The sequence below is a fragment of the Callospermophilus lateralis genome, chromosome 11, assembly GCF_048772815.1.
Source record: "Callospermophilus lateralis isolate mCalLat2 chromosome 11, mCalLat2.hap1, whole genome shotgun sequence".
Lineage (NCBI taxonomy): Eukaryota > Metazoa > Chordata > Mammalia > Rodentia > Sciuridae > Callospermophilus > Callospermophilus lateralis.
Window position 1 is genome coordinate 53217758 of NC_135315.1, and position 25492 is coordinate 53243249.

Below are 25492 nucleotides of genomic sequence, written 5' to 3' on the forward strand. Positions count from 1 at the left end.
TCCCAGGAACTCTATTCTTAGGGCGCTTTCTCTTGCTTTTAACTTTGACATCTTCCAGAAGTTTCCCTGCACAAAAGCAACCCCGCCGTGGCTGTAATTTGCACGTCACATCACTTGCACACAGCATGGTCCACCCCCTTCAACCCACTCCCGCACTCTCGTACCTTCCCCTGCCCGCCCCACAGAAATGGCTTCTGCATCATCCCCACAAACCCTCCTCCCACTCCTTCACCGGGGGAGAGAAGGTGGAAATGGGAAATTGACAGAAGAATGGGGAGGGGGGGGGGCTGGAGAACTTCAGCTCAATTCAAGCTTTTTTGGAACTTCCCCGGTTTCCAGGGCCGGGCCATCACTTCTGCTTGGCGGCCCACGTTGCCATAGCAACAGACCAGCTGTGGTCCAAAGCCCCGGCCAGCCTGCGGCCCAAACCTGGGAGCACCCCGCGGGAAGCCACTTACTGTGATGGTGTTTTCCTTGCTCTGCTTTTTGCCTGGTGACAAGGATCCCAGGTTCTGGGGAGAGAGGTAAGAAACATCATCAAAGCTGTTCTCCATATTGGACTGTTATTTCCCGCCCCCCCCCCCCCCATTCAGGTTCCCTGAGGGTGGAGGGATTGGTGGAAAGCCCTGTTCTGGGGGAAGTTCAGGGATGCTCAGCCTGCTGTGAACTCCCCCATCACCACGCTCTGGGCCAGGGCACGAAGGACAATTCCTGAGCTCGCAGGCTGCTCCTGTGCCCGGCTCTCAGGCGAAGTGGAGAAAGCTTCCTGCACAGGCTACGGGGGAAAAATTGTTCCAAACCAGGTCTCCCCTCCTCTTCTCTTCATTCTGTGATTTGGAGAGTTAACCCCTCCGCTGCCCTCTGCTGGTAACCGGTTCCACATGCGGCGCACGGCTTGCGCGGGCAGAATCCACTGGGGAGTGAAGAGTTAAAGCAGATGGCACCGAGGAGGACCTCCTGGCACTGAGGACTCAGCACATGACATGTTATTCAGAAACCCCCAGGTCCAAAAGATCAAACCCTAAACACATAACGTGCACAGGGGCGCTGCTCAGCCGCCTCCGTGACTTGATGCTCGCTCTCTAGCTCAGGAGCCGGAAGGAATTTCAGAACAGAATGGAGCGTCCGTTTTTGGACTGACTTTTAATTTTTATTTTTCTTGTTGCCAGAAGAAAAATCAGGGTCCCAAGTATCTCTGAGCCCACAAGTCCTCAGCAGCTTGCAAAAGTTCTAGGACAGTGCTCAGAGGGAAAATTAAAGGTTGCCAGTATTGTGTGTGTGTGTAAATGCATTTGCCATAGACGCATCTGCATAAGAACGTAGGACCCTAAAGAGAACCTTCAGTCCTGGGTCTCAAGTGTTCTATCAGCAATTGCATTTGAAATTCAACCCTAGAGGACCCCAGGCAAGACCTATAGTGTCTCCATCCTGAGTCACACAGTGACCTGGGAAGCAGCTTACTCTAAGGCACTGAGGATAGCCATCCTCTGGACATCCTGGGGCTGAGACTGAGATTTACCCTATCTTTGGGCAAGTATAAGGAAGTAGCTGTCACTTTTAATAGGATAGGAGAAGCAGAGTAGGGCTTCTCCAGGGAGCCTCAAAGAAACCGGCAGCCCTATCCCCAGGTCAATGTAACCCTGGACCACTGGGTCAGATGAGCGTGTGCAGGAGGGGGTCAGCACCAGCCTCAGGATCCCAACCATGACCCAGTTCCCGCTGTGCTCTGTCTTGACTGCTATGCAGTCCTACGTGGGCTTTTAAATAAAGTCAACTCAAAAAAACTGATAGCCTTGGAGTGCTTAGTGCAAAGGAACCTTAAGGACTATCCATTTCAAAGACAAGAAACTGTTTACTAGTTTTGAGACCCCAGCCAAGAAACCTGACCTCTGTGAGTCTCCGTTTCACCATCTGCATAATGGGTTATCACCACTGGACCTCAAACTTTGAGATGTCTCAGAATTCACTGAGGTCCCTGCTCAAAATAGAGGACCAACCGCATCCCCCAGACATGCTGCTCCAGCAGGTCAGTCTCAGGTGGGGCCGGCTCTTTTCCTACAAAATCTGAAGACATCACTTGGACTGATCCACGGATCTGATCCACCTATTGTTGTTTTATCCAGATGCTTTTCCTTAGGGTAATTGCCTGGCCACCCCAGAAGGCTCTGGGGCAATGTCAGACTTGTGGTCAACTAGAGCTTCTGTAGACATTTTTAAGGCATCAACCCGTCCAGCTGGCTCACCCCATACCCTCTCCCATGCCATCAGTGCTGTTCCAGGGCACTTGCCAAAACTGCTCAAGGAAGAAGGAGTCAGGCAGGGGGCCACATGGCAGGATCCCCAGGTGCTGGCCACCAAGGAGAAGAGACAGGGGCAGAAGTCCCTCCACAGGCTCTCTGACGCAGACACTGGCCAAGCACATACCTGCCACCAGAGCGCAACCTCTGTGGTCTGCAATCCCTCTGTCATGGAGTAACTTTACACCCTCACCACTGCAGCTCACCAGGGGAGCACCCAGTGCCCTGGGAGCCTCGGCCATAGTCTTTGTGTCTGCATATGGATGCCACGATGATGGGGATGCAGAGAAGGAGGAGAAAGATAACTAAGGGGAAGGGAGCATTGCAAGAGCCACCCTCTAGTGAGGGCTTGCTTATTATGGCAGGTACCAGGCTTGGCATTTGCCAGGCTTAATCTCATTTAATCCTACAACCCCAGCAAGTTGCATGGCTTCTCATCTGTTTTACAGACCGTGATATTGAGGCTTGCAGAAGCTACATCATCCAGGGTCACAAGACTAGTAAATAGACCTTTGTGGAAATTGGAAACTAAGCCTGCATAATTCTTTCCTCTATTTTCCGCCATCTCTCTGCTTTGAGACCTGAGACAGCATCTTGTTTTCCAAATGCCCTTGCGGCGGAGGGGGGGTGCCGACAAAGATCTCCATCATCCGTGAGCATTTACTTTGGGATCACCTATATAAGACTCTGTGGAATGAGATGGGTCACCTCTCCTCCTTATAACTTGGGCCGGGACAGGAATACAAATCATGCATCTAAGAGTGGGAGTCAGTATCTCCCCTGATTTCTGCCCTATCAGCTGTGTATCACTTCAACCAGTGTGAATCAGGTATCAGGGGATGCCCTAGGCCATACCAGGCTCTGCGTTTGCCCCTGATGACCTGTGCCTATTCATTCCAGCTTCACACACGTCTACACGTCACATACACGCATCATCGTGGATGAGCGTACACACACACACTCATGCACATCATATATACACACCCCCACCTTGTAGTACGCCATGGAAAGGACCCAGAGGAATGACCCCTCACCACAGTGAAAACCCTCACCAGCTGCAATTTGGATTCTAAATACCATTTCCTATTAGAATGAACCCCAGTTTCTTGGAAAAGTGACTAATTCCAAATGCAAGGCAGACCTAGAACATCTTATTGTGCAAGGAGGTAAGAAAATCCACAAAGATAAAACAAAGGGACACAGGAGCTCCCGCCGGCCACATTTGGACCCCTTTAAGCAGAAATATGAACGATTTCAATGCTAACTCCAAAGTGGGAGGAAAGAACCTTCATTCAGAAGAGTGCCAATCAAAATCACAAGGAATAAGATCACCATGTGGAAACCCCAATGTCAAAAGGGGTTAAAGCCAGAATCACTGCAGATGTTCAAAAGCCCTGGGGGGAGAAGAGAGTTGGGGAACAGGACACTGACTATGTATCACCCCACAGATGATTGCCATATTTAGAAAGGGAAGTCTGGTCTCCTCCCCATGCTAACCAAGAGCTCAAACTCAGCCTCTCCATCAGGGTTGCAAGCCTGGGCAGTGCCTCCCTGTAAGATGTAATAAGAACTCAGTGTGCCCTACTTGGTGGCTCCCTCGCCCAAACTGCCTAACCTGGATCTCCAAGCAAAAGACAATTAGACCAGGAATGTAGGTCGTTCTGTGAGCCAACTGACCTGGACTCTTCAAAAAATAGACTGAAAGCCAATGTTAGAAAAGACAAAAGGAAAAAAAAAAAAAAAAAACCAACACCAAACCGTGTGAGGGACCCATCTAGATGAAGAGAGATTAAAGGGAGGATATAGATAAAATGGTCTAGCTCTACGAGGGGTATCATCCAGCCATAGGAATGAAGGTCTGACCTGTGCTACAACACAGACCTCCCTGGAAAACACCAAGAGTGAAAGAAGACAGCAACTTGGGACTGTAAACAGCATGATTCCGTGTACACGAAATGTCCAGGACAGGAACATCCACAGAGACGGAAGGTAGAACAGTAGTTGCCTAAGGCTTGCGGGGGGGCGGGGATGCTCTTTGAGATGATGAAGATGTTCTAAGATTCATTGTGATTATGGTTGTACAGCTCTGTAAATATGTAAAAAAAAAAGTCCACCAGATTACATGTTTTAAATGGGTGAATTGTAGCCGGGTTCATTGACGCATGCCTGTAATCCCAGCGACTCGGGAGGCTGAGGCAGGAGGATCACAAGTTCAAGGTCAGCCTCGGAAGTTAGCAAGACCCTATCTCAAAATAAAAAAAAAAAAAATTAAAAAAAAAAAGGACTGAGGACCTGGGTCAGTGGTAAAGTATCCCTGGGTCAAATCTTCAGTACCAAAATAATAATATTAATAACAATATAAGTGCATTATACTGTAAGTTATATCCCGACAAAGCTGTTTGTGAGAGACAGAGATAAACAGAGACAGAGAGAGACGGGTTAAAGAGAGGGCAGCCAATACGTCCACATGTGAAACCTGAATGGATCCTGGACTAGGGAGAAGAGTAGACTAGAAAAGCCTTCTGGGGACAACTAAGGAAATTATATACAGGCTTAGTACACAAATTTGTACTTTCTTAGATGTTATAATGGCATTATGTTGCCTTTCCTGCTCGAGATACATTTTGAAATATTTTTTATTTAAAACAATATGCCAGGAATTTGCTTTAAAAGTTGGGGGAGGGGCATCAGGGGTGCAGAGGAGAGCATAAATGACATGAGATTAATAAGACAAGCACCAGCAATCGCTGAAACTAAATGGTAGGTCAGTGGGACTTTATCGGCGTGTAACCTCAACTTGTGCAAAAGTGTGCAAATTCCCTTAATAAATACCTGTTTAAATTTTTCTTTGTCTGTAATTCCAGAGAATTCCTTTCCATTTATTTTTTTAAACCCCTCTCCAGTATGGTGTCCTGACTGCACCTGGGCAGCTCTTGGGTCACCCTAAGGACTGACGGGTGTGGCATATGCAAATTGCCTGCTGAATGACAGTGGAACCATTCACAAGTGACTCAGCAAGACCCTGTTCCAGATGTCTTGACAGCCTGTTCCCACTCCCTACAAATAATCTTTGGGGGTCCTCCTGTTTTGGTCCTAACCCCATCACTTTGCCGAGCCAAGCTGAGCTCATACTTCAGTCTTCAACCAAGTATCTTTTCTCCATTCCTGATGTCCCCCCACACCCACCCACACACCACCTAGCATACATTTCCTCCAGCCCTTATCACGGCTGAAATGACAGAATCATTATAAAATCTATAGACCCCCACTTCATAAAGGGAAGCACCACATCCTTCTGTATCTCAATGGCTGGCACAGATATAAATGCTCAGTGGAACATGCCATACTAACTTGGCCGGGAGGCGGAGCATGGCAGACATGGAGCAACCCCCCACCTTCCACCTTAAACTACTCCAGTCTTTAATGGGTGCCTTCAGTGTCCAAGTCCCAATTCCCATTCTCTTTTTTCCCCTCATTCTTCTTGGGGAAGTTCATGGCAAGTCAGAAAAACTGAGAAATGGATCACAAAAGGACCTGTCCGTGGGTGGGCAAGAAGAAATGGACTGGCTGGGACTTGCTTCAGCAAGTCCTTTGATCCCGGACCCCTCCTCCCAGTTAGGAGGTCTTCTCCATTTACCTTCAGTGCACTGTAATAGGGTTGCATTACTGAAACTCTCCACTGGGTGGCACCAGATCACCACCACCTGTGCCCACCCATGCAGGTGGGCCAAGGCTGGGCATAGGAAGGGGCGGGACCCTCAAGAACCACTGGGACACTCGGCCATAGGATCTACTCATGACAGGGCATGGTGTATACCCACTCCTGGTTTCCATGAAAATTAGGTATGCCCTCCTCCCCTCAGCAGGCTAATCTCCATTAGCCTGCTCAGTGAGGGGCAATTAGCAGGTGACAGAAGGTGAACACGACACTTTCTGGGGTTTGTTAGTTTGAGCTTTGTAACCTTGAACAAACTACTCTACCTACCCCACACCTTGCTTCTTAAATGAGGGTGTGTTCCTTTGTTGGTTCATTGATGCATGTTTCAATAACTCAGTGTAATTGTTACGAGTTATGATTGACAGCCTGGGGTGGTGTGAGTGAATCAGCCTGCATGCTAGACAAGATGGTATACTTAGGGATCCATTGTTGGCAGTACCATCTGCAAAAACCAAACCTTAAAATTTTATGTTCAGCCTTTAGCGCCTTTTTGGATAACCAACTCTGTAGGATCACAAACTAGGACAAACAGTAAGTAGTACCTTTCATATCCAAATGTTACCCTTTCACAGCTTAAAAGAACTGAATCCCTGATACTAGTATCTCCCTTTCAGCTTTTATGTTTTATAATAGAAAACAGTAAAATAGTAAGACAGGTGCAGAGGCACATGCCTGCAATCCCAGTGACTCGGGAGGCTGAGGCAGGAGGATCGCAAGTTCGGGGGCTGTGAGGACAGGGAAATCCTGTCTGAACAAATAAAGGAACAGCTGAGCATGTAGTTCAGTGGTAAAGTGACTGAGTTCAATCCCCAGTACTACAAAAACAAAAGCCTATAATGTCTTCTATAAAAATAAAATGTTTTCATTTTAAGAAATTTGAGACATCGTTAAAAATGTAACGAGAGTAAAAATTTCCTGTGATTTTTGATCAAGGCTTTGCAAATTCAGCATAATCTGTATTTTCATCCTGGGTGATCTTTTGCTGTGGGGAGCCATCCTGTGTACCTTGGGTTATTCATCAGTGTCCCTGCATCTACTCACTAGATTCCATTAACACCCCGTCCCCACCTGTAACAAACAAAAGTCTCCCTAATGTCACCAAATGTTCCCATGGTCTTAGATGCAGATAAAACCATCATAAATATTCTGGTTTCTTTTCTTTTCCTCATCTTTCTTCACATAAGTGTAGGTTTTCTTCCTACAAATAAGACTAATGATATGCATTACTTGTGTTCTGCTCTTTCTACTTGATGTTAACTTGTGAGCATTTCCACCAATCATTGAATTTTTCTTAGAAGAATGCTTTCTGAATGGCTGCACAGTATCCCTGGCTGGTTGGATGTCAAGGATAACAATCCATTTCCCCATCTCCTCTTGCTGGACAATTAGATCGGGTCCAATGTTACAGGGCTATAAATAATGCTCGAGAGAACAACTTGAAGCCTAAATCAGAATCCCTGAATATATTCCGAGAACAGACTCTGGAAGAGAAATTCCTGTGTCAAAGGCTTATGATTCACACTATGAAATCAGATTCTGAGTTATAAATTAGTTATGCCAGTCAACATTTTCTGAAATGGTTGAGTAACAACTTCGTAGCATTGAGGGAGTCATGTAGGGAAGGAAGAATGAGGAGCTGTTTCCAGTTTCTTCCTGTTGATGCTCAGGGTAGCACCAGTGTTTTTTTTTTTTTTCTTGCTATTAAACTATAAGCAGCCAGGGGTGGTGGTGGCCCACCTCTAATCCCAGCAATTTAAGATGCTGAGGCAGGAGGATGACAAGTTCAAAGCCAGCCTCAGCAATTTAGTGAGGCCCTGAGCAACTTGAGCAAGATTCTGTCTCAAATTTTAAAAAATAAAAAAAGGGCTGCGGATGTGGCTCAGTGGTTAAGCACCCCTGGGTTCAATCCCCAGTACCCAAAACAAAACAAAACAAAACAAAAAAAATGAAATTGAAAAAAACCTACAAGCAGAACTTAGTCTGATTTCTTCAGAAAACACTTGCAAGTCAGATGACAAGTGAGTTTCCCTTACAGCCGACTGACAGAGTGTTGGGGGAGGCTATTTGGGAGCTCAGCAGCAAACACACAAATCCAGGTGTTATGAGCAGGCGGGGGTGAGCAGGACAGACACATCTCTGTGTACTGTTGACTAAGCCTAGATCCCTACTACTCATGCTTAGCCTGGGGGATGGCTGGAAATACCTGCCCTATCCTAGACTTCTTGAGTCAGAATCTATATTTTTAACAAGAGGCCCAGAAGACTCAGACATCATTCCCAATTTAAGAAGTCCTGACCCGTCCAAATGCTCTGCCAGAGCTAACTGAACCGAACCCGAGCCCAGCCAATGCTCAGCCTCTTGAGAAGGACTTAATGATTTTCCCAAAATCAACACTCTTGCCTGTGTGGGAGTGTCACATTTTAATTGATGGAGACCAGGAGAGCACAAGGGTTTTTTTTTTCTTTCACTGGCTGCTACATGGAAGCCACTGAATAAGCAGCTCTTGTTCTTGTCAATATCAGCAATGTTATCATCATAATCATCCTCAGTCATCATCATTGTCACCACCCCTGGGTTCTAGCATTTTAATTCCAAAAGAAAAAAAAAAAAAGAAAGAAAAGCCTGGTGGAATTTGGAAGGTTCACTGAAAAAGAAGATTTGATAACTTGTGGGTAGACAAAGTTAAGACTAGCCCTCCGCCTCTTTGAGCAGCTTTAGAACCACTGGGGGGAAACCACGGACAGGGTTTCAGGTCCGGTCTGACCTGAGTCACCGCGTGAGCCTGCACAAGTCACTTCACCGGTCTGCGCCTCCGTGGTCTCGGGAATGGGACTGACATCTACCTCGCGTGCGTGCCCTTGTACAAGTGTCAACCTCGACAACGAATGAGAAAGTGGTTTGGGGATCGTGAGACACTGCCAGTGCTTTCCGTCTTCTAGCTATCTCTACCATGGCTCAGCAAGTGAGATGATCGAATTGCACTGATCAGCTCCATTGTGGGTGACCTCTGGGGATGGGAGAGACAAGTAAGGGATGGAAAGGGGGGAATGACTCGCCTGTCCACACTCTCCAAGTGAAGAGAAACCTGGGCTGCATGGGTCAGGAATGCGGCCAGCAGAATGGAGCCCTCTGTCCTGACAGTTAGAACCCTGGCACCCCCTCTTCCAAACCACCCTCACGGTCTAGAAAACAGACTCCAATGATCCAACCCTCTGCCCATGAGGAAACTCTAGAATACCCCGGATGTACCAGTCACTTTCCACCTAGGAGTTCGAACTGGGCTGGAGCCATGGACTCCCATGGACATGCCCCTCTCAACGGACCCTTCCTGGGCCCCTTCCTAGGCCTCCCTCAACGGGACCCCTTACCTGGGAATCACCGGTGGATTTTCGGAGACTCATGTGGGCAGTCTCTGGAGGGTGCGCTGGGGTCCCTGATGCGTGGTATCCATTCACTGCGGGGACAGAGACACGGCTCAGATGCTGTGAGGGGGCCACACAGAGGCACCTTCGACTTTTGGCCATTCCAGTCCCCTCTCCCACCACTCCCTGGGTTCTGGGAGGCCCTCACATGGCGAAGATGGTCTCTCAGCATCTCATGGTTAGCCGCGGAGCTGGAAACGGCTCGAAAACTTCTGTCTAATCCATAGCACCCGAGTTACTGACTGGTCAGGGGGCCCGAATTTCTTTTCAGGAGGGTGTTTAACAAGAGGTGAGGTCATAGAGTCCAGTGGCCAAGGCCACCAATCAGCGGCAGTCTTGGGTTCTGGTCAAAGGTCACATCTTTCTCTCTGTGGAGTCAGGTGGCCCCTTCACCACCTTCCTACAATATCTTGCCTTTCTCTCTGAAGAACTTCTCCACCCTCAGAACAGTGTGATGTAGGTACAGATTGGGTATCCCTGATCTGCAATGCTTGGGTCAGAAGGATTTCGGGTTTTGAAATACTTGCATAGACTTTGGACACTGATTGGGCATCCTTTTTTTGGGGGGGGAGGGGTTGGGAGGTACTAGGGATTGAATTCAGGGCACTCAACCCCTGAGCCACATGCCCAGCCCTTTTTTTTTTTTTTGTATTTTATTTAGAGACAGCGTCTCACTGAGTTGCTTAGTGCCTCCCTGTTGCGGAGGCTGGCTTTGAACTCGAGATCCTCCTGCCTCAACCTTGGTTGAGCATCCTTAACCCCCCAAATTCAAAATCTGAAAAGTTCCAACATCCAGAAGTCTTGGGATGTTCAACAAAGTTCCGAGTTTAGATTTGGGGGACAGGGATGCTCAACTCCTGGGGTCAGAATGATAACTAGATCGACTGGATGGCATGAAATTGGGCTCTGCCAATTACTAGCCGGGCAATCATATATAGACATTCTCAAATCTTAGTATTGCTAAAATTAAAATAATCAGAGGCTCTAAAATTCTACCCGCTATGGACGTATGCTTCTTGGGGGGCACTTCTCATGCTCCTAATGTGTGTGGATAAACCTGCTCTCCAAGTGGGGGCAGGGGAGCCCTGGTTTGTAGCGTCTGATCTCTGTGGCATGAACGCTTGGCCAGCTTCGGGCCCTCAATACTGCTGCATGATCCTGACATCCTGAGTTGGCACTGGGACCCAGATAGTCGCAGTTCCCGGAGGCAGTGTGGCTCTCTCCTGGCTACAGTTACATGAGCTTAGAGGGTAATTCTACTGAGTCTCCAAAACTCCTTTTCTGGTGTTGACAGTCCCATGAGGCGGTAATTGCAAAAGGGATATCTGTGGGTAATGAAGTACTTCATTAAAACAGAATAGAGAGAGATGAGGATGTCGGGGAATGATGTGCTTTTGTCCCTGAATTTAATCCCTGTGTACCACCAGTTTGAACAACCTCTGGAGACCAGGAAAGCCAGCCAGCCTTATGTCCTGGGATTGGAACTAGCACCAACACATATAGATAGTGCAGGTCAGAATGGAGGAAGACATACCCACTGATGTCCCAAGATATATAACTGGTGTCACAATTCTTTTTGGGAAAGTTCTTCAGTACGGCAGGAAGTTAAGGAGAAAACGGCTAAAAGTCACTAACATTGACTCCAGGTTGCACATCCCTAATCCAAAAATCCAGAATCCAAAATGCCTACTAGGGTGCCCACGTGATGCACTGAATGGAAAATTCCACCCCATGAAATCTGTGCCATGCACAAAATTATGAAAAATAGTGCATAAAATGACCTTCTGGCTACGTGTATAAGGTGTGTATGAAACATAAATGAATTCTGTGTTTAGACTTGGATCCCATCCCCATGATATCTCATTATATATATGCAAATATTCCAATTAAAAAAAAATCCCTAATTTAAAATATTTCTGGTTCAAGCACTTTAGATAAGGGATATCCAACCAAAATGGAGCAGCCAGGGCTGGAAGGAAACCATGGGTACTAGGATGGTGAGGACCATGTCAGGAGGAACCCTTTCCACACTGGGGGAGGTCCTCCATTCTCTAAGCTGGCTGTGAAAATCCAGGGCCCTCTGCTAGCAAGGCCACACTCAGCAGGGTGCCATGGGTCGTTGGCTTCTCCCCGATCCACAGGGTCTGTCCATGTTCCTGAAGGGTGGACACGCACACACCAAGAAAAGAGAAAACTGGTACAGAGCACGGTCCTAGTCTAGTGGCTTGGGGAAGAAGAATCAATCAACGTGTGGTCAACTTGGGCTTCATGCACACCCATGCCCCTCAGGAGAATGGCCCAATGCCAACCACATGAACCCAGGCGAAAAGGCAGTTTAAGAAGCAGAGGCCAGGGCTCCAGAGGGGGTGCCTGGGGTACCGGGGGACTCTGCTCAGGTGGGCATAAAGCTATGCCAGGGAGGCTCTGGACCCATGAGAACTCCATCTTATCACACTGGAGAGATTTCACTAATCCAATAGCCTGGAGCCCACAGGAGTAAGACACAAATGCTAGAAAGTTCCAAGACAACAGGAGAGAACCTCAGCACACTGCTCTCAGTCCGGGATTGACGAATAAACAGGAATAAGAAGAAGTAAGAACCCAATAATTGAATTTAAAAGGCTGATTGAAGTAGACGTATCAAACAGCAGACCCTGTTAAAAAAAAAAAAAAAAGGCATCTTTTTCCAAGAAGCCATGGAATACTCACAATGTTGGCCATAGTTAGGCCACAAATAAACTGTCAATAAATGATCAAAGGTAATAGAGAACACGGGCCACATTCTTTGATCAGAAAGCCATAAAAGTAGATATTAATAATTAAAAAAGAAAGAGAGATACAAAGTTCCCAATCTCCCAACTCCCACACGCTTGGAAAATTAAGAAAATGTCCTCATAAATGACGTCAGGTGAAAAGAGAATGGAAGACTGTAAGCACGCAAAATTTAGAAAATGATAAGGAAAAACATAAATACCAGTGGGACAAAGCCTTCGTCATCCTTGGGAGGAAGATCCACAGCCTGAATTATTTCATCACCAAGCCCAAAGGAATCAAAATCAATGGACTAAACAGTCAACTTCAGATTTTAGTAAAGTATAAAAGGCCAAACGAGATAAAACAAAGGAATATCAACATGAATTAGTGAGGAAACGGGGTGACATCAGTAGCCCAGCGCTGGCTGTGGGTGGGTGGTGTGTGTGGGTGTTATGTGTGTGGTATATGTATGTGTGATATCTTTGTGTGGTATATGTATATGGTATGTGTGTGTGTGTGTGTAATGTGTGTGGTGTGTAATGTGTCTGGTGTGTGATATGTGGTGTATGTGTGTGATATGTGGTGTATGTGTGTGGTGTATGTATGTGATGTGTGTGTTTGGTGTGTGGTGTGTGTGGTATGTGTGGTGTCTATGGTGTATGTATGTGTGTTATCTTTGTGTGGTGTATGTGTATGGTATGTGTGTGTGTAATGTGTGTGGTGTGTGTGTTTGGTGTGCGATGTGTGTGTTTGGTGTGTGGTGTGTGTGGTATGTGTGGTGTATGGTGTCTGTGGTGTATGTTTGTGTCTTATCTTGTGTGGTGTATGTGTATGGTATGTGTGTGTGTGATGTATGTGGTATGGTGTATGTGTGTGGTGTGTGGTGCATGTGGTGTATGTGGTATATGTGCGTGGTGTGTATGTTGTGGGGTGTGTGTGTGGTGTGTGTATGGTGTAGTGGGCGTGTGTGGTATGTGTGGTGTCTATGGTGTATGTATGTGTGTTATCTTTGTGTGGTGTATGTGTATGGTATGTGTGTGTGTAATGTGTGTGGTGTGTGTGTGTTTGGTGTGCGATGTGTGTGTTTGGTGTGTGGTGTGTGTGGTATGTGTGGTGTATGGTGTCTGTGGTGTATGTATGTGTCTTATCTTGTGTGGTGTATGTGTATGGTATGTGTGTGTGTGATGTATGTGGTATGGTGTATGTGTGCGGTGTGTGGTGCATGTGGTGTATGTGGTATATGTGTGTGGTGTGTATGTTTTGGGGTGTGTGTGTGGTGTGTGTATGGTGTAGTGGGCGTGTGTGTATGGTGTGGTGGGTGTGTGTGGTGTGTGTGTGTATGGTGCGGTGTGTGTGTGTGTGTATGGTGTGGTAGGTGTGTGTGTATGGTGTGGTAGGTGTGTGTGGTGTGGTGTATGTGATATATGTGTGTGGTGTGTATATGGAGTGGTGTGTGTATATGTGATATGTGTATGATGTGGTCTTGTGTCTGGTGTGTATGGTGTGTATGGGCAGCGGGGAGGGGTTAGAATCACAATGAAAACAGGCAATGACCCAGCTTAAATTGGGAATGACCGCAAATGCTCAGAATTGGGAACCAGAACAGATAAAAGTAACAAATATAGTAGAGTTTTTTTTTTTTTTTAATGGAGGAGCATATGATTTCTAATTCTATGCTAATAAAAAAACAAACTTTTCATAAGATTCAAATTATCAACATGGTTTCAAGGAACACTAGAAATGCCCCAAAGAGCCAAATCTTTGAAAAAGGACTTCCCTATCAAAGGCACTGAACCCACACGGTTTTATAGGCAAAAATTTGTTCAGGCTTTCAAGAAAAAAACACCCAGGCACAAACCGTACCAGAGCGCAGAAACGTGGCCGGCTTCCCAGGCTCTGTACAAGACCGACATCACCCTGATCCTAAAACCAGAGAAAGATAATGCAAAACAGAACCACAGTTCAGCCTATGGAAATGAAACGCACACGTTTTCATCCGGGCATGTAATGTCACTGTCTTTGATGACCCTGAAAACCAAGGTTGTTCCTGGCTCCTTGAGGGCAGAGGCTGTCCTGACTCCAACTTTCCCCCTTCACAGGACTTCAAAGTGCACCCCCAATAGGCTGCTGTCAGTCTCCCAGCCCAGCACCCCCAGGCTCCTAGTCGGGTAGACTAAGAATGGCCAGGGACTACCGAATGCAGGGGCACCCTGCCCCTAATCCAATCTCTTGTTGTCTCTCCAGTTCTGGTCTTGTTAGCTGTTGGCTAATTACTACTCATGTCAAAACAATTACCAGGAAAGAAAAACTAATTTTCCATTCAACCACTGCTCCCCACACAGCGGCTCTCCTCTGACAACCTGTCTCGTTGCATCTCGCTCTAACACTCCCAGGCACATTCAGAAAGCTGATGGGTGGAGATCAGAGCAGAGAAGGCCCAGAAGATCATAATTGTCTCTCCTCGTCCTCTGGGCTCCTAACTCACCAAGCATCAGCCACAGAGCAAATGAGGCCAGAGTGTGTGTGTGTGTGTGGGGGGCTTCTGAGACCTCTGGCCTCCAGGAGGGGAAGTAAGATTGGTCAAGGATCACTCATAACCCTAAGAAACATAATTAGATTGGGGATATAAGAAGTGTAAAATGCCAAACTCAGCCTTTTTTAAGTTTTAAAAAAAAAGGGAAACAAAAACTCTCTGTAGTAACGTTGGTAACTTCAAAAGTAAATATGAACACAGGTGCACACATATCCATGCACACAGCTCCTCATGGACTGTCAGACAGATAGGAGAGTGCTTGGGAGATATGAGAGGAGGGGACAGATATTTGGGCAGAAAGGAGGAAAAGGAGGTCGAGGTGGGAGGAAGTAAATAAAAACGGGGAGAAGAAGGAACATTAGAAAAGTTACTCAAAGTTGGGCACGGTGGTGCACACCTGCAATCCCAGCGACTCAGGAGGCTGAGACAGGAGGATCGCCAGTTCAAGGCCAGCCTCAGCACCTGACTCCAAGCAACTTAGCCAGAACTTGTCTCAAAATAAAATAAAATAAAATAATTTTAAAAGGGTGAGGATGTGGTTCAGTGGCAAAGCTGCCCCCGGGTTCCATCCTCCGTACAAAAAAAAAAAAAAAAAAAGTTATTCAAAGATAGCAGGTAACAAAGAGCTGGCTACCTCTGCCACCCCAGATTCCCAGCAGTCCCCCTCCTGGAAGCTCTGCTTCTCCTCCTCAGCCCCAGCCCCTGTTATAAAACATCTTCCAAGTCCCAATGTTCAGGTTCTTGTTCCCTGAAGAACCCAATACCAAAAAAAAAAAATAATAATAATAATAAAAAATAAAAAAAATAAAAATCTGTCCCTGACACCCTCTTATACTTCCTTGGAGTTCTAAGGCCATGGTTCTTGAAATCCACCCATCTGTCATTTCTTACTCCCTTGCTACTGTGTCCTGGAAGGTCCTGCAGATTCCCCTTCCGTCACACTCACCTCCAGAGCTTGCACTCACCTCCAGAGCATTCCGCATTTGTCTACCTTGGTGCATTTCCTTCCCTCCACCCATCCTCTCTCCTTCCCTCCCCTCCTTCCTTCCATCCACCCATCATCATCTATAAAGCAGTGGAACGGAACATTCTCCCAGCTGTCATCAAGAGCACCACGTCTGCAGGGTGTTTATTGCAAATACTGAGCAGTAAAGGTCAGGGCTAGGGTCCTATGGTCCAAAGAGCTTAGGACAAAGGCCTGCATGATTCACGTTCAAATCGTTCACACACAGTAGGCCTTTTAAAACACAGATGTGCGCCATGAACCTCATAAGCATCAATGTGCATCAGGCACTCCCAGGTGTTATGCAGACACAGAGCCCATCTGGGACAGTAGAGCAGAACTGTCCTGGAGTCAACTTTGGGAAACACAGCTGCGGCTGTGGGGACACAGGCTCCAAAGTCAGGAAAGCTTTGGGGTCGGTTGTGCGATCAGCATAGACGCCTCTTGCCCCTGGTACTGTGTCCTGGGAGGCCCTGAAGGTTCCCTTTCTGTTGCACTCAACGTCCAGAGCATTCAGGGTTTGTCTACCCTGGTGCATTTCGGGGAGCAGTTTTACCCAAACATCTTTCTATTGCGGTAATTTCTGTCTGGCTCCCTGGACCTCACCCTCGTCCCTGGCTAAGACGTAGACTGTGCTCCCCAAGATGGACCCGTCAATCCATGTTTGCCTGTGGTTGTGAATGGTTGCAAACCTGGGGCTATGCTCCAGGGGCATCAAAGGTTCAACAGGTCTCGGTAGAGTCCCTAGAGCCCCAGCCCACAGGAACACAGCATCTAAAGGAAGAAGCGTGCCCCTTTCCAACAGGGTTGCACACCAGGGCAACTTCAGAAGTCAACAGGGATCTCTGGTTTAGGGCTGTGGAAGCCACTCTGAGCCTGACCATTTGCTAATTCTGCAATGAGAGAGGGTCGGTCCTGCTGTGGTCATGAAGGTGACAGGTGAGCTGGCCAAGGCTTCTGGATCTGGGGCAGAAGGTGTAGTTGAAGGGAAGGGCCTGGGTGCTGCAGCCCCTCCCCCCGGGCGTCTGCTCAGGACAAGCACAGCTGTGTATCTGTGCATCTTCCTGGCTGGCTCTTGGTGCTCCTAGCTAGGTCCTCCCTGATCTTGGGACTCTGCAAAGACACTTGCTCTCTGCACTTTCATCTGGGTTCTCTGGAGCTCTGGCTGGGCTCATTCCCATAGCTAGGCAAAAAACAGATCCTGAACCCAGTTTTCTGAAACACCTCCCCAAACCCCCTGCCGGGGCAAGTTCAGTTAAAAACGACATTCCCTCTATCCTTAAGAAATACTCAAATCAAGTTCAATGTGCATCCCGGGGCTCAGAGGCTCAGAAGAGAATTCCCTCTCCGCATTTGCTCTGTGGGATACAGTTAGTAAAATCGTCTGTGAATTGCCACTGCCACAGCTGACTATTTAAACTCAGACAAATCAGGTTCAAATAAAATCTAAGTGGAACGCGATGGCCAGAATTGGATTTTACACCAGGAAAAGGAAATCAGTGGAAAAAAAACATGAAATCTGAATAAGGCCCGATGTTGAGTTAATAGTAAAGCGTGATGTTAATTTCATAATTCTGACAAGTGGATTGGGGTCATAGGTGACTTTAACAGGGGAAACTGAGCAAAGAGTACACAGGGAGGCCTGGGGTGCAGCTCACTGGTAGAGTGATCACCTAGTACATGCAAGGTCCTGGGTTCCATCCCCAGAATCCACCCCCACCAATTTTTTTTTTTTTTTTTTTAAGAAAAGGAACATATTAGGGCTTCCCTGTACTATCTTCACCACTCCTCTATAAGATTATCCTCCAAATTTAAAAAGCTATTAAATTAAGTCAAATTGACACTAGCCACACCCCAAGTACCCAATAACCATGTGCAGCCAGAGACTGCCCTGTTGGACAGCAACATGGACCGTTTCTGTGGTCACACGCCGCGCTACGGGACAACAGTGCTGGGGACTGTCATTCTTTCTACTCGGGGACTCACATGTGACATTCCCAGAACCTCATTTGTCACTGACATTTTCTTTCCCTCGGCCTGTTACTATTTCTTTCTCTACAAATCAATATTTCCACGGTGCATGTGCCACGAGCCCAGAGATGGGTTTTTCATATTTGCAGCGGTTACTGAAGAGCATCGCAGGATTTCGGTTGTGGTTTTTACTCCTTCTCACTGAGAAATCCTGGCATTAGCCAGGGAAAAAAAAAAAAAAAAGACCCTACGGAGTTGACACGGCTCCATAACTCTGCTGACATTAAAGTGGGGGGGTGGGGGGACGCAGGCAAAGCCCCAGCCAGTGATCGCCCCATTCAAAGAGTGGAATGGAATGCAGGGGTTGGGTATGTTTCCAGATCTCTCCCTCCCCACCTGGTAACCTGGTTGGCTTTGCTTAGCAACATCCAACACATCTGCACCAAGAAGGGACCAGCCGGGGCTGGGGATGTGGCTCAAGCGGTAGCGCGCTTGCCTGGCATGCCTGCGGCCCGGGTTCGATCCTCAGCACCACATACAGACAAAGATGTTGTATCCGCTAAAAATAAATATTAAATATTAAAAATTCTCTCTCTCTCTCTCTCTCCCTCCCTCCCTCCCTCCCTCCCTCTCTCACTCTCTCTTTAAAAAAAAAAAAAAAAAAAAAGAAGGGACCAGCCCCGCCAAGGGTGGTCCTTCAACCCCTCTCAGAAGCCCACCGCAAAAGGATCTGCCTCCTGCGGGTTTGGAGAGGTTCCTCTGCGCACCCAGGGACATTCTTCCTGACCTGTGTTTCCATGTTCTCCTTTGGGAGCCCCCAGAGGGGAGGTCTGTGGTCAGGAAACGGGGCTGGGTTTTCCACACAGCTCTAACCCCCACTTTGCAGGTAATCCCCCCCCCACACTCCTGCTAACCAAGAAGAGTCTTAACACAGCCAAGGGCAGCCTGACAGCTTCCTGGGCAGACAGCACAACTCCATAGCATCAGCTCCCCAGCCACAACACTGAATGAAATCCCAGCACATTCCTCAGGTTTACCAGGCTTGGCCGGCTCCGCCCCCACCAAACCCCTCCTCATCTACATACCACCCCCAGCTGGTCCCTGCCCTCCAGACAGGCTCAGGGGCCCGCCATCCGTTCTCAAACCTACCACTCTTGATCCTGCCTCAGGTCCTTTGCATTAGCTGGTGCACCGCCCAGAACCCTCCCCCCTTACACACACACACACACACACATCCACCTTGTCATTGTCCCTAAATCTTGCCCTAAAGGTCACTTCCTCACGGAGGCCTTCCCTGATTCCCTAGTCACTCTCTGTCACCTTCTTTACATCAGAACGTGCAAGGGATACCTGGCATATTTTGTGCATGTGCTTGTTTGCAACGGTCCCATTTGTGGTAGGTTCCCTGGGAGCAGGAATCAGTGTGTCTGTCTTGTCCTGTTGCCAGATTCCCGTTCCCGAGAACAACAGCTCGCATATTTTGGAATGAGAAGGTGGCATCACACTGGCTTTCACAGAAACATGAACAAAATGAAAGGGACCAAGACCCAAGCCCACCCCCACAACCCAGAGGGGGTGGGGGATGGGAGAAACATCCCCAGACAGCCTAAGGATGCAGAGCAGTGGGGTGATGGTTGTTTAAGTTACTGGGGGTCAAACCCAGGGGCCATCTACCACCGAGCCACAGGTCCTGAGCCCGTTTTATTTCATCTTGAGACAAGGTCTGGCTAAATTTCCGAGGGTCTCTCTAGGTTGCTGAGGCTAGCCTCTGACTTGTGATCCTGTTGCCTCAGCCTCCTGAGTCACTGGGATCCCATCCCCACAGGGCCTGGCTGGGAATTGAGATTCTTGAAACAACATCGTATCTTTGGTTGCATCTTTATTTCTTTTGCTAGAAGAAAACTCAGCCTCTTGAAAGCTGTCTGCAAAACTGAATAAGGAAAGAAATTAGGGTGGCGGGGTGGGGAGAAAAAAAAATTAGCTGGGCCCTACCGAGAAAGATACCAATGTGGCTACTACTTTATTCTTTATTATGAAATTTAGGTTCAAAAATGGTTGAGGAAGACGTCAAAGTATCCTGAATTCTGTTACTGCCTGACTGGTGGGTTCTCTTCCCTTTCATCCTGGTGGGCGGATGGAGTCACAGAGACATCTTCAAGCCCCGGGGTAGAAAGCTTTGAGCCTTAGTGAGCCAAGAGGGCTGGCCAGGCCCTGAGCCCGGACCCTCCGTCTGGCTCAGAATTTGTGAATGGGGAAAGCAGAGGCCCTGCGGGGAGAGGCAAAGAGCCCAAGGCCACAGTTTAACAAGTTGTCATCTCACAGATCTAAAATGGCACTGAGTGTTAGATGCACCCGGGTTTTTAAGTGTGCTTAAAACAGAAAAAAAGAAGTCTCCAGTTCAATTAGGATATACGATAGATGTTGATGCCTCGATGTGTCTGATTGATGTCCAAGATACTAAAATGTGGGGATGTGTCAACAGGTGGGCCTTAGGATCAAGGACAAGGTCTTCCTGCTAGGTGCTGCGCTTGGGACTTACCAGTACTGAACTGATGTCCTGAGTCACCTGAGAGCAGAGCTTCCTACCCTGGGTACCACTGCCATTCGGGCTCCTCATCCAAAGTCTCCCGTCTCTGCGGTGGGGCCTCTCCGTGCACTACCAGGTGTTTAGCCGCAGGCCTGGCCTCCACCCAGCAGATGCCTGTGGGCACCTGCCTGCTTTGGTGACAGTCAAGAATGTCTTCAGACATTGCCGTGTATCTCCAGGAAGACTGGGCAGAGAGGGCTCTTGTCTGGGGGGGGGGGGTAGGGGTGAGGGGGAATAGGGATTGAACCCAGGGACGTTCCACCCCTGAGCTACAACCCCAGCCCCTTTTTATTTGTTATTGAGACAAGGTCTTGTTCCGTTGCTGAGGCTGGCCTTGAATTTGGAGTCCTCCTATCTCAGCCTTCAGGGTGGCTGAGATTATGGGTAGAGCCACCACCCTGGCGTGAAAGAGCTCTTGATGTGCTTGTTGGGTGAAGGAGGAGGCCTGCAAACCCTGGGTCTCTGGCCAGGGTTCTGAGCCAGCTCCTTCCTGTTCTCCTTCAGCTGCCTGTGGATACTGGAGCAGAGCGGGCTTTGGACAGGTGATCCCGGGGACCCAGAGGGCAGAGCCTGACCAGCCCCACCAGCCAGGTGTCCACCCTGCCACTCCCACAGGCCAAGCCTCCCTCTGACCCTGGTGCTGTCCTCAACTACTGCCCAGAGGACTCAGGCCAGAAGAAGGGGCTGTGTTTTCTTTCTAGGATTCAGCTGGCCTAGAGCCAGCCAGGAAAGAGGGCTACACCTCCCATCATTCACACTGGCATTTCTATTGTCAAGAAAGCCCAGAGAACAACAAGGAAAGAGGAGGCAGTGGTTTGGAATTGCCTGTTGTCACACAGCAGCTACAAAGGCTCCGTGGGCCCATTTCTGGGCTCTTGGTCTGAGAATGAACCACTTGACCTCCCCTAGGAAACCAGCAACCAATGTCTCATTCTCCTTTTGTGCACAACAAAGTTCCTTTTAAAAACAATTATTGTAACTAAAAAAGAAAAAAAATACATATGTGTGTGTGTGCGTGTGTGTATCACTTATACACATACATGTCTATGTACATATTTTAAACTCAATACAGATTTCAAAATTTCAAAAACTGCTGGGCAGAGTGGTGCACATCTGTAATCCCAGCAACTCTGGAGGCTGAGGCAGGAGGATGGCAAGTTTGAGGCCAGACCCAACAATGAGTGAGGGCCTGTCTTAAAAGATGAAAATAATAATAATAATAATAATAATAATAATAATAATAATAAAAGGGGGCTGAGGATGGAACTCAGTGGTAGAGCACCCCTGGGTTCCATCCCAAGCACCAACAAACAAAAACAAAAATTACAAAAAAAATAAAAAGAAAAAATACTTAGCAGAGAATAGTCACTCACCTCTCCAAAGCCTTGCTTGATTCCCTAGAAGTTATGTCTCTATTATTTTAAGTTCTGAGTCTTTCTGCTGGCCAAGACTTTCATGTCCAGGGTTTGCAGGCCTCCTCCTTCACCCAACAAGCACATCAAGAGCTCTTTCATGCCAGGGTGGTGGCTCTACCCATAATCTCATGGTTTTATTTTTTGGTATGTCAATGGCAGACGGTACCCAGAGACTGCTGCTCTGTCAAGGTGAGGCTCTGGACCCCTGGCACCAGAGTGCTTTTATTCAATCCCTCTTCCTTCAGTTACCTGTTTTGCTTCAGGGAAATTATTTACACCTCTGACTATTTTGTTTTGGGAACTTTTTGAGGACTCTCCCCTCCTCCTCCACAGACCATGAGGATGTCACCACTGCTGATTGTGCCCTACCCTGTCCAGATAGACCCTCTGCCACATGTTCAAGCTATTAACATTTAAATTTCCAACCATCCTTTGCCACCAGCTAAACTCCTAAAGGTGAAAGCCGTTACATGTGGGTTTTCTACACCATGTAATATGGAGATGTTGGTGAATTCATTCAATGAGGAAGCCTGGCTCTGCCCTGGACTGGGGAGGAGAGAGAGAGAAGGGGAGGGGAGAACAAAGCAGAGCTAGGGATGTGGCTCTGTGGTAGAATGCTTCTCTAGTATGTCTGAGGGCCTGGGTTTCAACTTCAGCATGCACAAAAAAAGTTTTGTTTTTTGTTTTTTTTTTCAAAGGAAGAGAGACCAAATCCGCACTCTCAGTTGGCTCAACAGTGTGGCAAAATCCACAGGGAGAAAACTCTTGAGTTCAGTAAAGCAGCACACTGCTGTGATCCAGAGGAAATGTGTGAGGGCACTAAACAGAGCAGTCAGGGAAGGCTTCCTGGAAGAGGTGACATCTCAAAGAGGCTTAAACCACAAGAAATCAGAAACTCTTCTCCCGGCTGATAGGCCCTGCAACCCTCCTCCTGATATCTCAGAAGTACACTCCACCGATCACACGCATGTTGACCTTGAAGGCCTCCACTGGATTACCGCTGAAGACAGAGCTAACTCTCGTCCTTACAAAGAATCCCATTACCTTTCCAGAATGTTCTGTTTGAGAGCTGCCCTGTACAAATGGGTCTCCTTTTTAGTTGCTACTCTTTGATGCCCACCAAAGCCACACACTTGTCTCCGCTTCGGGGAGGATCTCTTGATACTGGACTTCACCCAGCCATCTCCTCACCCAAAGCCCCCCCCCCCCCCCCGAGTGGCCACCACAGCTGTCACGGTCACTACCAGGGAGTTACCAAACTGCTGGGCAACAGGCGTTAAGGGAACTGCCCGGCCTGACCCCTCCCCAGGTCTGGGCTATAAGATCCCAAAGCAGGGCTCAGCCCCCAGGACCCAGAGTCTCGGCCCGGGAGGTGGATGTGTGGCCTCTCCCCATTGCCCCGAATGGGTGCGTGGACCGTACCTGTTGGAGGCAGAGAGCTCCTGTGAGGGCCAGGGCTGGCTGGAATCCCAGGAGAACTGCTGGGACGTTCCCAGGTGGTCTCTGGTCAAAGACAAAAAAAAAAAAAATCACTTTAAGAATTTCATTGCATAGACCTGGAGTCTCCCAGAGCAGCACGAGATGGTTTCTGCCCACACACCTGTCCCTCCACTTCTGTCCTCAATGCTCCAAAACCTAGTCCCGGGGGCCCCCAGCTGCTGACTGGGCATTTCTTCCCAAACGCCCACTGTCACCTGGTAACTCCGAAGCATGCAGGAAGGAGCCCTGGTCCTGGGTCTGTGGTCAGGAGCCCTCTCCCAGCTGGGGATGGATTTCCAAGGACCTTCCCGACTCTACGCTTCTACCCTTCTGCCTGGTCTAGAACTGGGGGCCACGTATCTCCAGGGCGCCTCTCCCTCTTCTGATGAGCCACACAGTCCAATCAGAAAGAGAAGTACTCCTGCTGCTCTGTTATCAGGACTAACTAGACCTGTTTGGCGGTCGGGAACACGGACTTCTTACAAGTTATCTGGTGATAAAAATAATATTCTCTGGGCTGGATATGGGGGCACATTCCTGTAATTCCAGGAATTTGGGAGGCTGAGGTAGGAGGATTGCAGATTCGAGGCCAGCGTGGGTAATTTAGTAAGACCCTCCCTCAAAATCAAAACAAAAAGAACTGAAGGTGTGTAACTCAGTGGTAAAGAGCCCCTGGGTTCCACCCCGCAGTACAAAAACCAACCCACCAAACAAAAATCCCCCGATCCAACTTTCTCACTGTATAAATTTGAAAGTTGAGGAAAACACATAGGAAAAAAGTAAGTATTGCTATAATCCCATACCAGAGGTCATTGCTATGGATATTTGGTGTCTACATGTCCATTTGTTGAGTAAGCATATGTTCATGTTTAGAAGGAGACAAAAATCATCCTGGACTTATGCTTCATGTCCCAACTTTTGTGACTACCTTTCCCAAACCCCATAGCACAGGGCTGAGGCTTGAGGGGTAGCAGCCACTCGGTTTTGCCTCCTACCACCAACATAACCTGAGCCAAGCTCCTTATCTTCTCAGACCCTCAGTTTCCTCCTCTGTTAAATGAGTTCAATAATGTTTCACATCTGAGAGGGTTGTTGATATAATGCCAAATGCCCATATAGAACTTTTACGTAGTTACTTATGGGTGGATATAATAAGATATAATAAAATATAAAAAAATTTAAAGAAATTAAAAAAAAGAAAAAATTAAAAAAAAAATTCTATCACCTGGGAATTTGTTTCAAACACTGAAATCAAACCCAAAACCCTTTTGATGGCGTCTCTCCACTGGGATTTAAAAGAACTGAGTTCCTTCCCGGCAGGCTGGTGCACACCTGAAATCCCAGCGGCTCCTCTGGAGGCTGAGGCAGGAGGATCGAGAGTTCAAAGCCAGCCTCAACAACTTAGCAAGGCCCAGAGCAACTCAGAGAGACCCTGTTTCAAAATTAAAAAATAAAAAGGGCTGGGGATGTGGTTTAGTGGTTAAAGCACCCCCTGGGTTCAATCCCTGGCACCAAAAAAATAAATAAAATAAAATAATAAACAAGGGACCTGAGCTCCTGCCTCAGCTATGCTCTTAAATTTCTGTGTAGCTCTGGGCAAATCATACCACCTCTCTGGTCTCTGATTCTTCATTCAAAATAAAAGAGTTGGGCTAATTGGTGTTTTAGGCTCCAGTACTCCTATTCTCCAGTTTTGAATGGTGGTCTTTAAAACCCACTGCTTGGGTTTTAGAAAAACTGAATCTAGGGTTCCAGGGGAGGGATTAAGAGTGGTAATATGATCCCCTCCTGTCCAAAGAGGGGGGGGGACAGAATTCAAGGTGAGTGCTGCGGAAAGCATCTAGGACCAAGTGACCAGAAACAAGAGAGTAGTGGGGGGTCTTTGATGAGGACTGAGGCTCCCAGCAGGTGCAGGGGATCCCCTGGGAGAGGAGGGCGTGCTTCTTGGCAACAAGGCACCGAGATTGGAGAGTTTGCCCGCCTGGCCCTCAAGGGTCCTGGAAAACCTTCAAGGACAGGCCATTTACATGCTGGGTGACCTCTAGAATCACCTTCGCTCTGTATTCTGTCAGCTGTACAATGGGGATGACAACCGGACATAAAGAGGGTTGCAATGAACGTTAAGTAGGTTGACGAGCATCCAGCCCCTAACGTCGGGCACAGGGCCACCCAGAAAGAAGCCAGGCTAGAAATGGAAACACGGTGGGACTTCCATGAGCAAACCACTTCCAAAAGAGCAAGATGAGGCTGGCTCAGAGCAGGTGCTTAGCATGCTCAAGGCCCTGAGTTCCGCTCCCCAGAAAACAAACAGAC

General features: G+C 47.9%; 1 protein-coding gene across 7 annotated transcripts in view; it reads right to left on the reverse strand.

The window, feature by feature from the left end:
* Positions 1-25492, reverse strand: part of Gas7 (growth arrest specific 7) — a 227429-nt gene that overhangs the window by 34636 nt on the left and 167301 nt on the right. For 5 of the 7 annotated variants that reach the window (XM_076869703.1, XM_076869708.1, XM_076869709.1 and 2 more), the window contains exons 3-5: positions 23123-23203; positions 9384-9469; positions 459-512 (exon numbers count right to left, since the gene is read on the reverse strand). In XM_076869703.1, the coding sequence (XP_076725818.1) occupies positions 459-512; positions 9384-9469; positions 23123-23203 (221 nt within the window). The remainder of the gene's footprint in view (positions 1-458; positions 513-9383; positions 9470-23122; positions 23204-25492) is intronic. The other 2 variants (XM_076869710.2, XM_076869704.1) reach the window with 1 other exon arrangement.